At 38.7% G+C, this 18670-nt stretch overlaps 1 protein-coding gene across 1 annotated transcript in view; it reads left to right on the top strand.

Moving 5' to 3' along the window:
- Window positions 1-18670, top strand: part of myo1d (myosin 1D) — an 86504-nt gene that overhangs the window by 36518 nt on the left and 31316 nt on the right. Inside the window, 2 exon segments of the mRNA XM_073866506.1 lie at window positions 1732-1840; window positions 2727-2970. Of these exon segments, the coding sequence (XP_073722607.1) occupies window positions 1732-1840; window positions 2727-2970 (353 nt within the window).

Below are 18670 nucleotides of genomic sequence, written 5' to 3'. Positions count from 1 at the left end.
CGGACGAAATTGTGCAGGTTGTCGCGTGGCTGCCCGTGATTTTAATGGTGTGCATGATGTTGCTATCTTGGCCCTAATGTTGATATCTGATCTAAGTGGGCGTGGCGTGTGTAAATGCCACGGCCTACCTGAGAGGGCATGACTGACCATGTCCATAGTGTTGTGATTCAGTCTGATGACAACGCCATTCTCATGCCCATGCGCTCACAAAGCTGCGAATCAACTTTCAAATTAGTTTCTTGAAAATGAATTTATATATTTTACTGACTGTACTAAACTGAAAACATGATGTCACCAGATCTCAACACTCAGAGCATCATTCAATGTGGTGGAACGGGAGCTTCGTGCTCTCAAGTGCAAGTCAAGTCTCCGAGTCTTTAACTTCCAAGTCCGAGTCAAGTCTCAAGTATTTCTATGCTTTCAGCACCTTGTTGAAGTCAAGTCACAAGTCACAAAATAGCGACTCGAGTTGACTCGAGTCCAAGGGGGTCAAACACAGTATTAGTATGGTGTTCCTAATAATCATTTCAGGTGAGTGTACATCCATTTAAGAACACACTTCTTCCTTTGTGCCATTGTTGAGTTTTGATCTATATATAAAGAAAGCTGTGTCACGTGATGTGATGTATTGTAAGTTCTAGTGTCTCCGCTGATTGACGGATGGGCGGGGTTTTCCGTGTGGGTAGTGCCCATATATACAAGAAGTGATACGTATAGAAACCCACAGTGCAAACGTCAGCTGGAACTGTAATCGAAACACAATCTTTCGAAACTTTGTACGAACCCTGGCGATTAATCGGCACAGATTAATACTTTGTAACACGCCCTAACTGCTTAATATAAAATTGATACTTTGCCTAAGTTTAAGCATGAGGAAACCATTGACTCTTAATACATTGTGTTAATAAGTCAGAATGCATGAAATACCATTGAACCCCCCTATGTATAACTTTTCAAAACTTTGCTTACGTTGCTGAAATACCCACTTCCTGTTGCTCAACAGAGAATTTCACACGTGTCGCTCGTGTCGCTGGAAGTCGCCAAGCTTCCATGCTAGTTGCTGGCGATCTGAACGGTGTGTTAGGATCATTATGTCCGTCCTGCATCTGAAATGACATTTATTTTATATTTACCAAACTCAGAGACGTGGGCTTCATTGACAAGTAGCACCAGACGCTGAATGGAGATGTTGACATGTTCCACACAATAAGGACCGTGACACAAAAGCTCATGAAAACTAAACACTGATTAGTACTTATTAATCCAGTACAGTGTGGGTATGACGGTCCTTGATGTATATGTGGCCCTGGAGGATCATGTGTTCTAAGCAGCTTTAATTTGCTGAGGAACCATGTCGTCCCTTTGATGTCGCTGCAAGTGTTTTGTGAGCATGACAGTGAGGTCACTTATATAACCTCTCTGACCGCTGCCACGCTCATTCGGCAAACACAATCTATGATCTCTTAATAACAGTGGACTTTAACACTTTCAAGGGCCAATTGTAAGTTACGTCACTGCTTTATGTAAATGGCATTTATATGTAGCAAACATACAGATTTGCTACCATCTACTATGTACGATAAGCTGTGTACTCTAATCCGAAAGAGTAACTATGCATTTGATGGCTGTTGATTACTACATCACACACACTTTCATAAAGCAGTGAGTTACATATGGAAAGCGTGTTCATTAGGCAGAGTGCTTTTCGAACCCGAGCGATTTTTTTTAAAGCACCAAGTGGAGCACATGTTTTTTTGCCTCCTGGAATAAACATTTTAACACGGGTGCGGCGAGCCGGCTTTGCCAACCGACAGACCTATCCACGGTTTCTTCAGAGATAAACACTTTACCTTTGTTTTTTGTTTTCTTTATATATTCAAGTTGCTATTTTAGATTTAACTGATGTGATCATTGTTCAATGCACTGTTTCTCCACAGCTTTCCCCCACTGACAAAAATCTGGAGTTTGACCGAGACTTCCGAATCCGCCATTATGCAGGAGATGTGGCGTAAGTAGTTGTACATGAGTCATGATTTATGGTAGATAACATTGTACGCTAACCAGTTTCAAGATTATGTCATGAAAGCTGTCAGTTTCTTGAGTGTCATATACTGTGTGCATTGCTCGCTGTAAGGGTTGTATATGTAAATGATGACGTACAAGCTAAAGGATTTCAGTCTGAGGAAGACCTGCTTTTTCCAATAGCCTTGATCGATTGTGACTTATCTAATCAAGCATAGACTATGGCAATTGCTTCAATGCAGTAGGGGTGCTACCAGGATCCTGGTTAAGACAAAACACTTCAGACTGAATTGTCAGTCAAAACTTGATTGTCAAAGCCTTTTGAACGTGTTTCATGTAATGTATGGACAAAATTAGCTATTGGAACACAGGTATACATGGGACTTGTTCACGCACAATGATGTCTCTTTACAAACAATGTTGCTCAAACGAAATAATCCACTTTGAAACCCTCTTACCACATGCCTTTGATGAGTTGATGCTAGATGCAGGAGAACCTGAACCGACCTGAGTCAAGCTTCAGATAGAAGAGTCAACATTTGACTGAATTAAACACTCGTTACATTGACCGAATGCAGCATTAGCACAGCTCCAGAATGCTTTGTGAAGCCACAGACACTCAGTTGAATTTCTTTGATGTAGATGGCCTACAACAGCTATACCCCACCGGGTACCACTCATCTCCATTCTTTATTTTTCAGATATAAAATGATCTCAGAGTTTACCTGGCCCAACCATGACCTGCCATCAGATAAGGAGGCAGTAAAACGTTTGCTACAGGGTCTGATGAGTCTCGATTTCTGTTGAGACATTCAGACGTAGAGTCAGAATTACGGCGTAATACCAGAATGAGAACATGGATCCATCATGCCTCGAACCATCTGTGCAGGCCTGGTGATGGAGCAGAGAGCAGAAATGGTGAAGAGGATCGTCCTCTTTCTGCAGAAGGTTCGAAAACTTTACTTTTAACCATATTGGGGTTTCAAATGATGACCATGCCTACCTGTGAAAGTCAATCATAAGTTTCTGACCATGTCAATCCCTTTATGAAACCATGTTTCATCCTATCTTTTTTTCTCTGTTTATAAACTACTTAACGCTTTGCCCATGGTCACAAAGCTCGAGATCATTTCAAATTAGGCTTTCCGCAACATGACCACTATTATCCACCAGGTGGCCAACACTTCACGCAGATCTTATACAACCTGGAAGTAAAGCCTCACGTGGAACGGGAAAAAGAACTTCTGTGCCCTGGATGTTTGAAAGATCGCTCTGAATCTCCATCAACTGCAAAATGCTATCCTGTCAATTATCTCAGTTTTTTGCTCAAAATTGGGTGTTTTTGAAGAAACCTATCCATATGCTTGAGAGGTGCCATGTAAAATTAAGGCAGAACTGAAGGTGAAAGGTAGGATGAACACAGTTTTTTAGTATGGTTGTTGTTGAATAAGCTTTAGGTGAGGGTACATGTATACATTTCATGTTATGCATGTATATATTTTTGTATCTATATATAATATACAAGAAGAAAATTTTCTGGAAGGAATGATATGTACTTTATGTGAAAATCATAAAAAATGCTGGCACTGGCTGACAACTTTTTTAATACAAACGCTGGCGGGAAAATTACACACAGGTGCAAAACAAGATATTTTGCAGTAAAATATCACAAACCACTAGGCCAGTGATTATATATTTTGTCCAGCTGATTACTATCAAAATTATCTGTAATGTTTTCAACTACTTGTAAATCGTGAGAATACATTGTTTTAATCCATTCAAAACATTGACACGGGGCAGTGCAGTAACTCCTGTCAGTGACGTTAGTATCCATGTGACCCTTTTAATTTTTTACTGACGCAACCCACATGACAACACTGGTTGAGTTCGAACAGAGAATAAAATGGCGGCCAAGGAAGCGACGTGGAGCACAAATTTTGAGTGTAAATAAACGTATATTGTTGGCGTGACTGTGTGTTACACATTGTTAATTGCATCCTGTCTAGCGAGACATTTATTTTAGTATTGTAGTTTTCAAACTCAGTCGTGATTCAGTTGATCAAAAACAAAGGCGCTCTCTGTTTCATATTTCAAACACGCGGATGCCTTTGTACAACAGTGCGTCGGAAAGCCTAAACATTAAACAGTCTGAGCTGCCTTCAGTGCCTCACATGACGTCCTTGAAGTCATATGTGCCTGCATGCAGCGATGCCACAAGTCCTCACAGTCCTCAAACAGCCTTGAGGTTTCGGAAAACGCATGTGGCCTGAGTGTCAAGTGGAGCAAATGCGGAACTATGCGTTAGCGCCCTGTCGGGCTACGCCACGCTTGCTTATGGACTCTATGGATAACTCTTTAGTGGAGAACCGTCTGCCAGCTGGTTGTGTCAGCTCCTGCTATCGCCTACGGGCCAACCAAACGACCCAAGAAGGGTTTGTACGCAACTGTATATAACGAGAGAGGATCATATTTGTCTGTTGCATTATCTGGATGGAGAAGAGCTTCACTATGTACGATGCATTTAACTAGACCGAGATTCTGATCCTGCTTGTGTTTTACGAACCCGAGCGATGCAAGCACCAAGTGGAGTACCTGTTTTGGAGAACGTTCGTAACCGGCTTTGCCAAAACAGACGTATGCTATTATATTCAGATCACAACACTTAGTGTGTCGATTGTAATCAGCGCGTCTTCCCGCGGACGATATGCACATCAAAGGTATTGTACAGCAATATAACTGATGTGATCATTTTCAATGACACTGTTTGGTGCACAATAAGATTTGTCACTGTCAATTAGTGACAGCTTGCAACGATTCGTCGACGTTGTCGACAAAAATGTCGATAATAGAAACTAGTCGACAGATTGAATATCATTAGATCACGACGTTGTACGCCAGACCTTCATGATGTCGCAGCATGTCAGTTTCATTGAGCTGTCATCTGCTCAGCTGTTATAACACACAGCTAAATGGCAGCGTCCAACGCAGCATGATGCGCGTACCAAAACTGATTTCTGAGGTTTGAGGAAGATGCATTTTAGCCTGGATACGGCTTGAATAAAAAGATTACCTGCATGGTTTTCAAAAGCAGTCTTTGCATTTCACGGCAGTAGTGCTACCTCGGATCCTTAAGCACGAACACTTTAAAGATGAAAGCACGTCGGACAGTTGAATTGTCAAAGCCTTAGAGTGTTGACTCGCCTCGGTAAGATTATGGACAATAACTATTGGAAGCACAGGTATACGTTTTGTTTTGGAAATGTACATTGTACATCTTTATATGCGTATTTTCGCTTTAAAATAAATAAATAAAGGATTTGAACGTTATGCCCGACTGTGCCTGATAAAATTTTAAATTAAATGCATGCAGTCTGAAGAACCTGAGAGCCACGGACGTCACTTTCTGCAAAAGAAGCAGACGTGCACCCCACAACAGGCGAATGCCCTCACTGAGTATATATATATATATAAAACTGCTTTTTTTTTTTTGGCAAGAAATCTCAGTTGAATTTTGGTTGTGCATTCAAATTAACAGCTATCAATTCAACTGCAGTTGGTTTGTCTTTGATTTAAACCTTCAAAACTTAAAAAATACAGCACATGATATATTTAGTATATACCTGGCCCAAATATTAAAGCTGCCATCAAAATAAACGCAGTTAACGCAAATTCATTTTAACGGCACTACAGGGTTGTGGTATTAACGAGCATGACGATTAACGGCAACACGCAAAGTGTTCTGTTTGAACCCATCTTCAGCCTGGATGAATTGCAGAGAGCAGCAAGTAACCGGATCGCAGTCTAGCATGAAGGTTCGGAGCTTTTCTATTAAAAATAAGGGTTTCAACATGTGACCATGCTCTCGTCAAGTCGAATCATAAGTCAATGCATCCTACATCATGGTCATTAAAACATTTTCTGAAAATTATCTTGATATCTGCACGTAAAATTCCTGAGAGGTGTACCGTCTCAAATCCATATACACTGTTTAGGTCGGCCCAAATGACGTGTCGTCTTCTTTCACTTTTTAGTTTCGTTTTTAAAGCATTCAGAAATGATAGAAAATAGACTGCAGCCGCACTCGGGTGCTTGATGTTAAAATCCGAGACCGCTCTATTAAGAGAGATAAAGTCTCGGGAGCGGCTGATCTGGTGCGACCCACCTGTTAAAAGAGTTATTAAGAGTGACCTCAAGGCTCAAATACAGCGATGTCTGACGCAGACATGTCTGAAGCGCACTGCACACAAACATGCGAGTGACGCGAGCCCAAGTTATATATAGACATCTTACACAAAATTACAGTTTTAACAAATATCCTGTTTTGACATAGAGATTCACGCAGGTATGACCTATAATCTGTTATATCTAAAGTGAATGTTTGGTAAATGCATAGCTGTTAAGGACAAAGTATCTGTTGTGTCATTACGGGCTATTAAACCCTTGGCAATAGCCTACCGTATCTTAATAGAACGGTCTGTCTCAATGTCAAAATTAAAGCAATAGAAACTTTGCAAAAACGTGCATATATGTAACATATATTGATATTGTTTCCCTGTCAGGCTCTGTCGTGGAAACAGGTGTAGTTATGAGTCAGTAAGAGCTTTATCAGATTCCAATGACAGCGCTGACCGTTGTTCCACATGGTTTTGAAGTTTTTCGAGTAATAGAGAATGTTAAATATATATATGTGCTCGGATCCGCACTAACTGAAAAATGATACAATTTATTTTGGTGCGCTCCGAGCACAGGTCACAAATGATGCAGCAGCAAACAGAAATGTGAGAAAGAACCTGAGTGAGGTCTTCTAAAGGGAAAATCATGTATCAAAACTATGGCTGATGGTAATCTGTTGAAAATGTAAATAGGCTTTTGGATTGTCACTGACAAGGTCACATTTTCATTATAGCATATATATTGACCAAATGCCATGCTGATTAGAGCATTAAAAACTTGAAAAGTGTTACATTTAGGTAAATTGTTCCTTTAGAACAGATAAAAATAATTTATTGACAGCCCTAATAAATAAAATAGCTGAAATACATAACTCTCTGCTTTAAAATCATAGTAGCTGCAATTATTAACAAATGTAAAACTTGTTTTCATTAAATGTAAAGTGTTCATTGAACTACCTATCTTCTTTCTCTGTTTACTAAACTCTTAACTCTTTCCACAAAATTAAAGCAGATAACTCATGCTTAATTTTAAGAGAAATGCTTCCCTGCCAATGACGAGAATTATCCGGCTATTCGATTAGTCGACTAATCGTTTCAATAGGTCGGTGCACTAGTCCGCAACTTATACAACCTGGTTAGGTTGCAGCGCCTCACTGTCAATACATTATGTGAATAACTCATTGTAGTATTGTAAGTTGAAAGATCGCTCTGAATTCTGATGCTGTTTATCAAAAGTCCATCGAATTTGTATCTAATATAATATCTATGACTGAAAATTGGGTCGTTTTTGAACATCACCCATATTTGAGAGGTGACTTACATAATGAGAACTAAACCATGTCATCAAACGCAAACATTTATAAGACTTGATTACCTTATCCATCAACGTGATTTCTCGTTCTCGTCTGATTCATGGCCATCAGCGGTTGAGTTAAAGACTACAAATCCCATAAATCCACGCTGAAACTTCAGAGCGTCAGTAAACAACATCATTGTTGTTGTTTGCATCTGGCGCCATCTATCGGCGCAAATAATACAAACGCTGGCATCTTTAAATATGGGTATTTTTCTTCCAAAATACAAAATTTTGAACAAAAGCTGAAATAATTGCAGTTTTTGTGAAGGAATTTTGTTTGAGATCACATTCCAGAACGATTATCAAAACGTACACAGAGTGTAAAATTAATTTAAAAAAATTTGATTTGGTTTTTTATAAATTGGGTAAGAGTGACATCTAGTGGATAATTTCGCGGTATTACAGAATACAGATTAACCATAAAAACCTTTTTTTTTCAGGCAAATGTTTTCTCTTAATTGACGAGATAACTTGTCACTGGCGGGGAAAGAGTTAAAGCGTATGAAATCTTTTGCACTTACATATTTCAAACACATTTGCAAAAATCATACAGTATGCTGGTCTTTTAGTTGCCTTAGAAACAGGGAATGCATTAAGCAAAAAATATTTGCTTAAAATTAGAACAAGGGCAGCAAATGTGTTTGTGTACTTATCCATTTTGCATGCATCTGAATGAAAATTGTTTAAAAAAAATTGCATTATCCAAAGCTTATGCTCGAGGCCATCACTTGCGAACATCACAATAGGACAATGTTAACTTTTGTAAAGCCTTTTATTTGGTATTCAGGTGGTTTTATTAAACTAATTCTGATTTTGAAATTTAATAAGCCAATTCATAAAAAATTAAGGACCAGATTACAAACAGCTTGCGAAACGTCAGCTGCAAATCGAATAAATTTTGGCCGTTAAACTTGTAACGAACCCTGTTGGGAAGTGCATTCGGCACTAATACTCTGTAACACGCAGTAGATTTGCCTACGTTTAGCGCTGAGGAAACGATGTGGTAACTAGTTAATTCTTTCACCGCGGCTGATTTTAAAAAGTTGCATATGCGTTTTATAGGGGTTTCCCTTATAGACGCAAAATTTAATGGGAGGAGATTATCTTAAAGCTTCAAATATTTCTGCATTTCTGATGTTAATCTGGCAGTAGTATTACATCTTAAAAAAAAAACCCCGTTATCATCTCTAAAGTAGTTCTTTAGTTTAATCAGATTTATATAACAAAGATTATGCGGTAGGTTTTCCGGGGGAAAAACACCACATTTTGAGCAAATAAGTGATACGTATAGATAATTCCCCTTTTTGTGAAACGTCAGCTAGAGATCCCGTAGCGATCTTTAAAACAAACACGGACATGCAGCCGCTTGCCATAGGGCAATACTACTGGGTTTAAAAAGTTGCGGAAGGGCTCCACCTGGCGAAGTAGCGGTATTGCGGCACAGAAATACTCTGTAACATGCCCAAACGTTTTCTCTTAATCTCCGACGAGATTTGCCTACGTTTAGCAATGAGGAAACGACTCTATAACTGTGTTAATAAGTCAGAATGCATGAAATAACATTGAACCACCCCTTTAAATGATTCACGCAACACAATTTACTAATGTTTGCACGTGTGTTATGACTGGTATTTGCACCGATATTTAACGCCGAAAAAAAGCATGCCTTAAATCACTTTGCACTTGAAATGGCTGCAATTATTGCTTAAAAAAGATGCAGCGTACTGGAACATTTATTCAAAAATATTGTTTGCCAAGCCATGTTATTTTTATTTGCTTAAGTAAGTAGATTGCGTTGGTTATTATGGAAATCAGCTGTTGTGCCTGTGTTATTTAATTTGCACGTTTTTAGTAAGTAACCCGCAGATATTACCACTCCCATCGGCGCTATTTTGAAATTGTGTTTGCATGCTAATTTGCCTCGTTTAGTAAATCTTGCCCTATGTGTTGTACTTCTGCTTATTGGCACCCATAATTTCAATAGGGATTTTTAATATCACATTGTTATAGTCTGTTGCAGAGAGACTCTAACACACATACACTCAGGTGCCATACAGTATCTGCTCAATATGTTTCTATGACTTTTCAATAACAGACCTCACAACACAGCAACAAGCAAAGCAAATACCACTCAAGCCCCCCCTGCCTTTCACTATTTTCCTTCTGTGCCTTTGTAAATACACAACAGAGATTTTGATCAATACACCTTATTGTTGAAACATTTATGTTTTATTTCCTTAGGAAGCTGTGAACGTTTTGAATGGCAGATTAGTTGACTGCTGTTGTCATTTTACTTTCAAACGAAATGATTGTAGCCTTATTGCTAGCTACTGTAAATTCCCCTCCGTCTCTTTCTCTCCGCAATGACTGACAGTTATTGGAGTTGAAAGTATGTATCCTGTCTGTGTGCATGCGTATTTTTGCCACTCATGCTGTTGCCAGTGTGTTATCAGGGGGCTACCTGTTATCAAGGTGTTTTTGTAAGCAAACCGACAACGTTTTTGCCGCCTCCGCGTGCAATATCAATCTCTCAGTTGTGCGATCAGAGCTCTGTTTTTTTTCTTCTAGTCTTGTAGTCTCCTCAGATTGCATCCTGTTGCACAATACAATGTTGAATCTACCTGTATCGGAGATTGATTGTTTGACCTATTTTATTGATGCAGGCCTTTTTGTGGGATAGGCTAGAAGTGTCGACTCGGCACAGGTTCATCTTGTGTTCCCTAAGGGACAAAAACCTCATTTCTGTGAATGTTGTCACTGTATTAATCATGTCATATACCTCCAGGCAATAGCAGAGCATCCCCGCAGAGCTGATATCAGTTGTTTCTATTTCCTTTGAGTGACGGGCACCAATGTTATTCTGCGTGAAAACGGTTCCTTTTGAACACTGAAACCATTCATTTGTCTTTATTCTGGTCCCCTACGCATTGTATTCAGCTTTGCATCGTCTACCACACCACACAATCCCTTAATCAGCATCTGGCAGATGCATTCGACTTGTGCCAAGTCTGTCAGTTTTGCCAGAGGTTTTAATTTGTGCCAGGGCTCCCAATAAACGCAGTGATAATGAAGTCTTGCTTCTTTGTCTCTCTTCTTGCATTGGGCTTGGGGAAGTGCTGTATCTTTCATCTTTTTTTAAGCTTCTAAACCAAAAGAAAATACAATCTTTAATCAGCACTCGTTTCTCACCTCCCCCTCCATCCTCATGCACAATTTCTTTTCTCAGTCCTGCTATTTTTCTGTCTCATTTCCTTCCTCCACCCCCTCTCCGCTCTCACCTTAGCGCTTTTCTCATAGGTGATGAAAACTCCCAGAATCCTTGCTCAGACTCTGGTTGGGTAGGAACTCAGTGACTCTTCATCATCATCATCATCATCATCAGCGCTTGATCAGTCCGTACAAAACGCAAATATAGAGCGATTGTATTATTCATGAATTTCCTTGCTTTAATTAATATTTCATACATTCAGGTCCCGGCATGCACATCATCTGCCATGTTAGTTTTTACTATAAGAGCAGCTCTTTTTATTTATTTTAGCATTTGAATTAAATCCCATGCCAGTGCTTTCTGGAAGGATGAACAGATTTAGGACATACTGTGGATTTTATTGTGTATATATACTATGGCTGGCAGCTCAATGCTCAGATATTTCGCTGTAAAAGCACTTAACAATCTTCTGTAATATCCCCATAAATCCCTTATGCTTCAATTGTTTTTCCTTAGGTCTTTTCTGCGGTATTCTTATATTTGCCGTGACAGATTGCAGGGCTACTGTAATTGAAAACCCTTTTAAAGTAAACTGAACAATCTTTCACCCAGCACGGTCAACCAGGCCAATTTAATACTTGTCATGTCAAACTATAGGTTTTTGTGTGTCTAGTTCTGTGATGTATGACTGCAATATCCACATCCTACGGTTCATGACACTACAGTCGATGAAGATGCACCATCAGGCAAAGTGGGAAATGGAAATGTACTTTATATAATGAAGGTGCTTTACCTTTCTGTCTTTGAAAATAGCCAATAGGGTGCAAAAAAAGAGATACATAGAAATATCCTTTATATTTTCTTTTATATACTTATTATCGGGTAATGTTTTAATGTTGCATTGTTCTTTGTGCAACCTTTTTACATTTGTTACATATCGTTGCTGTCTAGTGAAAACCACGTATGTCCATTTTGCCGATTTTTAGATTTTTCGACAGGTTGAATGTCAAGGTTCATTTCCGTATACAGTGCTTCACATATCTAAATGGCCAATGAAAAGTTGTGAAATCATGTCATCTGATTTTCACGTATATCCATTTGGTGTCAAAGCTGTCAATCACGCCACATATCTCCCGCCCTGTGGAAGCATCTCATTTCATCGAAGCTCAGCACTGGATAGCCAAATAAACATAGCCTGGTGAGACAATGACTTTCCTTCATCGAGGTAAACGTTCCCCTCCCCCTGATGTCAGACGTACGTCTGGAAATGACAAAATTACGGTAGCACTGTGCAAACAAAGTATCTGTCTAGCATTACCATGTCAGTGTATTGATTCATTGTCCCTTCATAGTTTGCAAGAGACATTTAATAAATGTATAATTAATATTAAATAAACTAAGTGTAGACGTAGGCTATTTAATAAACTGAGCGTATTCATCTATCAATATGAAACGCGACTTGGCCATTCTAATTAATGATCTGAAGAACACGTATATGCCACTGTTACTGTAAAATATGCACGCATGTCCATTTAAACTCAATTATGGTCAAATGTGGATTATATCATTACACTGGCAAGAATATGGTTACATGTAAAGATGCCGTACCAAGTGTGACAACGCTACATTCAACTGCTTTTGATATACAGTGTTTTTTTTCACTTCCTGAAAAGTAACCGTTTTGGACATACGTGAGTTTCATCGGGCAGCGACGATATAATAAAGGATTTTTGAGCACAGAAGTGAGTTATAAATTAGAGTTATAAATAAGTTGTACAGCAATTTGTACAGACAAAAAAACATGACTCTTGTGGTGACCAGTGTTGGAGAAAGTTACTTTTAAAAGTAATGCATTACAATATTAAGTTACTCCCCGAAAAAATAACTTATTGCGTTACTTAGTTACTTTTCATGGAAAGTAATGCTTTAAAAGTTACTTTCCGTTGCTTTTTCTTACTTGGCTGAGGCTTGATCTCTTTCAGGCCTTGCAGGTGTTTTTTATGATCGCAAAAATGTCAAGCTCTGGCCTGCCATCTCCGTTTCTGACTCAAACTCGCACAGAGTTTTTTAATTCTATGTTAACATGTTCAGTTTAATTCAGTTAATTCATTCTTTTTTTTCTAAATTGAATTAATTAAACTGAAAAGTAACTCGTATTACTTTTTTTTTAAAAAGTAACTAAAATATTAATGTGTACATTTATAAAGTAATGCGTTACTTTACTTGTTTTTTCAGAAAGTAATATTATTACGTAATACGCGTTACTTGTAATGCGTCACCCCCAACACTGGTGGTGACTATTAAGGGGGTCACACACTGGACACCCAGCTCAGCGCCGCACCGTTTTAAAAAAATCGAACACATTGTTTTCTAAGAGTATACGCAAACGGTGCGCAGTGTCCAGCTACGACTCAGGAAGTTGCTCAAATCCCTGTTGCGTCACACAGCGCCACTCACATAGTTTAACATTAAATAACATCATATTTGTCCCAAATCATTAACGATTAACATTGGCTGCTAACGTATATTTTGCATTTTGAAGTAGACACTATCTGACTAAGCTCACGTTATTTAATGTGGACTTCCGGTGTTCGATACCTCAGAGTTGTCCTAGAAGCGGCACGGCGCTGCGCTTCTCGTCTGGTGTGCGACACCCTTTAGACAGCTTTTGTTCATAGTTGGGCTTAGAGCTTTGTTCAGTCCAGTGTTAAACTTTGGTGCATAACTCTGTTTTTTTTGCACTATAGACATGAATAATATCTGAAATCATTCTCCTTGCCGAGAAGAGCTGTACTATTATTTCCCTAAGCAGTTCTACTCATAATTGCCAGCTAATGAGGAATAAATCTGCCAGGAAGATCACATAGATTTATGTAAACACCCCCAACAATATTACACAAACGTGACGTTGGGCTCCATTGAACCAGCCATCCAGAAACCAAATCATTCAACACCCCGGTATCATCAATGTGAATTTTGCAAAGAAGGTCACAAAAAATCTACCCAAATATTACATTTACCTACTGTAAATACTTGTTCGAGGGGGTGGGGGTACACAAGTAAGGTGTCTATGCATGCAGTGACAGATGCAGTCGAAGCCATGCTGTTATTTGGCAGAAAAAAGTGGCAGCACCCCAAAATGTAACCCCCACCACAAACAAACACAGACAAACTAGTGCAGAAATCTGCCAGAGGACACAAGGATGGAAAACGAGGGTCTCCATCAAGTCAATGGTTTGCCAGACACGTGGTATTGATTTATGAAAATGCTTCCCTGTCCTTTTCCTCCCCCACCATCTCTTGGGGTTTTCTGCGGTTAGGGTTTTTGTGCATGAGTTTAACTCTGTCACATGTTCTGATCGAGATTCTGCCCAGCCTGTGTGCTGAGGGATTTGCCTGCCCGCCTCTCTGATGAATGGATAAGTCACCGTACATTCTGTCAGCCATCTGTAATTGCCTTTTGACACCTGATGACACACGTGAATAGATTTTGCCAGAATTTCTATTTCCTGTTTACCACGGGATGAAATATTCACAAAGCCTCTTTTTATTCACCTCAACGAAGAATCTGTTTGCACAGCAGTTACGACCATTAAAACACTTAGATCTTATCCTTTCACGCTTATTATTCTTTTCAATTGAAATTTTTGAGCAGCCCTGAAAAGAGAATTAACAAAGATGGTTAAACAATGGGGTTTGAGTGACAGATTTATTTTTTTTAATTGCACTGGGAGTGTTTTTGGAATATGCCTTTTCTTTGTCTCAGCGGTCTTTGGTTTGGCTTGGATGAGTGTGTAAATCTGGTGCGGCAGTATTGTGCTGGGTTTGTTAAACGCTGATCAGACAAGCTGACTGGTGGGGGCGGGTGAGAGAGCTCCGTTATTAGCCTGATTTAACCACGTTCCCCTGGGTGTCGTCTACTTCCACCTTCCTCTCTAAAAACAAACACAGACCGTCTGTCCATCCCACTATTTAACCATCTTCAATGTCATCAGCATGGCCAGTGTTAACACACAGTCTGTCTCAAGTCTCTTAATGGCCACAAACACAGCAGAGTCTTTTTAGCAGTACTGTAAATTCTGCTTTTACTGAGGCGCCCTGCTCCAGCGTTTCCATTTGGGATTAAGTAGCTCTAATGATATGCACATATATAAAAGGCATTGTTGCATGCTAGTGTAAACATTCATTTGATGTAAAGGATGATTTTTTTGGTACATTTATATAGATATACTGTAGGAATATCACAAAGGTTTTCAGTATTTTGTGTGTGTGTGTGTGTGCAGGCCCGGATTGACCATAGGGAGAACCGGGAGGATTCCCGGTGGGCCAGTCTGTTTTTTTTTGGCCACGAGGGCCGGTGTTGTCATGCCACCGGGATGACGCGTATTTGCGGGTGAGAGATGTCCCCGCCGCTTTATGCACAAGTTGATTGTGTCCCGAGTCCCGACCACTTATTGGAAGAATTCTTGCATTTAGATTGACATCTAAAACGCATGGGAAACGCAGGACGTGCCGCTGTCTTCTGGTTTTCAAAGCGCTTACTTGAACACGAGTTTTGTTTCAGACGCGTCTATATTGATTGCGCTTGCCGGCCGCGCGTCTATTATAATTTAAATAAACTTGAGCGCGTCTTAATACAAACGGGCTGGCCTCTAAACGTATTTTTTTTATCCAAGTCATAGATGAATTCTCTATGAATAGTCATTATTCATCGTTTATTGCAAGAGGAACAAAAATCTATTTGATGCAAAACTCATTAGTTTCAAAAGTATATCCATGATGTTTTCTTTTTTTTAACACAATGTAGGCCTACGTTATTTAGCAATAGACATGATCTAAGTACTAAAAAAAAAGATACAGATTATTTCCATTTGTTTCCAATGCATAGGCCTACTTGATAAATCTTGCTTGTGTATTGTATATCAGGGGTTTCCAAACGTTATCAACCCAACAGTTAATCTCAAGACTCACCATTTTTTAGAAATAGAAATATAGAGGAAAATACAAACACATTTGTTTCCTTTAGTTTTTGAATAAGTTTACTTTAGTAATATTATGGTCTTATGGTAGGGCTGCATAATTATGGCAAAAATTATAATTGTTTACTGCATTTGCACGGAATATGAAATTATATATTTGAAAAATACAGTGAATTGCAAGGCTGCAGAGAACAGTGCACTACTGCAGACTTATACTACTGAGGGTTTAAAGATATTATTTTAATAGTCAGTCGTGAACTAAAGTGGGCCGGTCTAAGGCATGAAACTCCAGGGCTGAAAATGAGTCCCACTCCGGCCCTGTGTGTGTGTGTGTGTTTTGATGGTGGTTTGGAATATTTTACTCAAAAGATTTTGTTTCATAGATTTTTATTAAAGGGACACTCCACTTTTTTGAAAATATGCTTATTTTCCAGCTCCCCTAGAATTAAATATAAGATTTTTAACGTTTTGGAATCCATTCAGCTGATCTCCGGGTCTGGTGGTACCACTTTTAGCATAGCTTAGCATAATCCATTGAATCCGATTAGACCATTAGCATTGCGCTAAAAGATAACCTGCTATTAAAAGTTACCAAGGGGACTTTTTTCAGGTGCTGCATCATATCATTGCGCCTGCCGCAGCCATGTTACATCAGCAAAGTCCTTGATTATTACGGCAGAATGAGAGTATAGTTCCTAGCCATATCGGTCTAGAAAATCGCAACTCTTTGGTTATTTTTTTAGCGCGATGCTAATGGTCTAATCAGATTCAATGGATTATGCTAAACTATGCTAAAGTGGTATCACCAGACCTGGAGATCAGCTAAATGGATTTAAAAACGGTAAAAATCAAATATTTAACTATAGGGGAGCTGGGAAATGAGCTGGAAAATATTTTCAAAAAATACAGAAAGACCCTGCGTCCACTATATCACATGTTTTGCATTGATACAACTCTATATTACCACTGTTTTAGGACTCAAGACCATACTTAGTCTCGAGTTTCACTCTGGCATCCTGTAGATCTTATACAGACGTTCAATAAGAAAAAAGGTTAAATTTAGTTGACACATTTTAGACAATTTTAAAGTTTTTGCTCTATTTCAGCGATGAAAATATAGTTGTTCCAAACAAATCCATAGCAGAACTTTTCTGAGGGTTTCTGAGCAACACTGGTGTGTTATTTTAATATGATTTTTAGGGTTAGGGCTATGCAGATCTTTCAGATGAATTTAAATGGGACATTTCACAAAACTTTTTTTAAGATGTCAAATAAATCTTTGGTGTCCACAGAGTACATATGTTCTAGCTTAAAATACCATATAGATAATTTATTATAGCATGTTAAAATTGCAACTTTTGGGTGTGTCCTTTAAAATGCAAATTAGCTGATCTCTGCGCTAAATGGCAGTGCCGTGGTTGGATAGTGCAGATTGAGGAGTGGTATTATCCCCTTCTGACATCACAAGGGGAGCCAAATTTCAATGACCTATTTTTTCACATGCTTTCAGAGAATCGTTTACCAAAACTAAGTTACTGGGTTTTTATTTTTCACATTTTGGTTGATTGACACACTGGGGACCCAATTATAGCACTTAATCATGGAAAATATCAGATTTTCATGATATGTCCCCTTTAAGGCAGCATGTCTGGTCTTGGTTCTCTCTGGTCTGGTCTCTGGTAGATGATTGTATAGCTATAATCATATGTTTGAACACAAAATTATTGTAAGATTATTTGTATCTGCGTGTTTATTGTTGCGGCAAAGGATAGATAAGCCTGATAATGTACAGTATAGAACAGAACGTTCTGTATTTATAACAGTAGTAAATCCATTTTAATGCAGCAATTTTTCAGATTTCCATCATGATTTCATCGATGGATTGTTATGTCAAACATTGTCAGGGTGTTTAAAGATGGGTAATAACAAAAGTGCATAGTTTGCAATGCTGTGTCCAATAGTCTTTACCCCATGAGAGCACAAAGTAATAACCAAAGACTGACCCTTAAAATTGACCCTTCAACCTCTAATTAGCAAAGCTAATTACATTGACCCTTTGTATAATAAATCATAATTAATGCATAATCAATAACATCAATAAGTTATTTTTTAGAATTGCACTAAACGCCTAGTGGTCTGTTTGTTTGTTATGCACTCTAAAATCGAGAAGTATACATAAAATCAGATTTTGTCATCATTTCTTTACCCTCATGTTGTTCAAAACCTGCATGAGTTTCTTTAGTCTGATGAACACAAAAGAAAATATTTCGATAAATGATTGTAAGCACACAGTTGATGGTACCCACTGACTTCCATAGTATTTGTTTTTCCTACTATGACAGTCAATGAGTACATCAACTGGGTAAGTTAACTGTGTGCTTACGATCATTTATCAAAATATCTTATTTTGTGTTCAACAGAAGAAAAATTATTTTATTTTTGGGTGAACCATCCCTTTTAATTATATCAGGTGCTCAGTCACAGACATGTTCTTCCTTAAGGACAATGCTGGCACACAGGCTAGAGAAACCCAGGTGAGCTTCTCCACAGCACTGCACTGGATTTTTTACTGTAATGCTCACGACCACTGCCAAGTTTAATTTTTTAACCGCATCAATGCACACATCTGTGATGAAGGTCCCTTACACTAAAATAGCATCCTCTTAATATTTTGGACATTAATGGAACATCATTCGAATTGACTTTGTGTTTGGACTACACGATCAGGTTTAATCACGCAGGTTTATGGTGCTGTTTTTCCAGACATGAGGTTATTTTGGTTGTTTGTACCTGTGTCCACGTAAAGTGATTTGAACATATGGTTGGGGTTTTTTTTGGGAGTACTAAGCCACTCAAAGAGCTCCCTAGAGCTCCATTATCATCTATTATTCATCTGTAAGTCTGGGCTTACACCCACTGAACTGCACTTTGG

This window comes from Misgurnus anguillicaudatus, chromosome 4 (assembly GCF_027580225.2).
Source record: "Misgurnus anguillicaudatus chromosome 4, ASM2758022v2, whole genome shotgun sequence".
Lineage (NCBI taxonomy): Eukaryota > Metazoa > Chordata > Actinopteri > Cypriniformes > Cobitidae > Misgurnus > Misgurnus anguillicaudatus.
The sequence above is the reverse complement of the archived record's forward strand: the minus strand, read 5'-3'. Positions and strand labels throughout refer to the sequence as shown.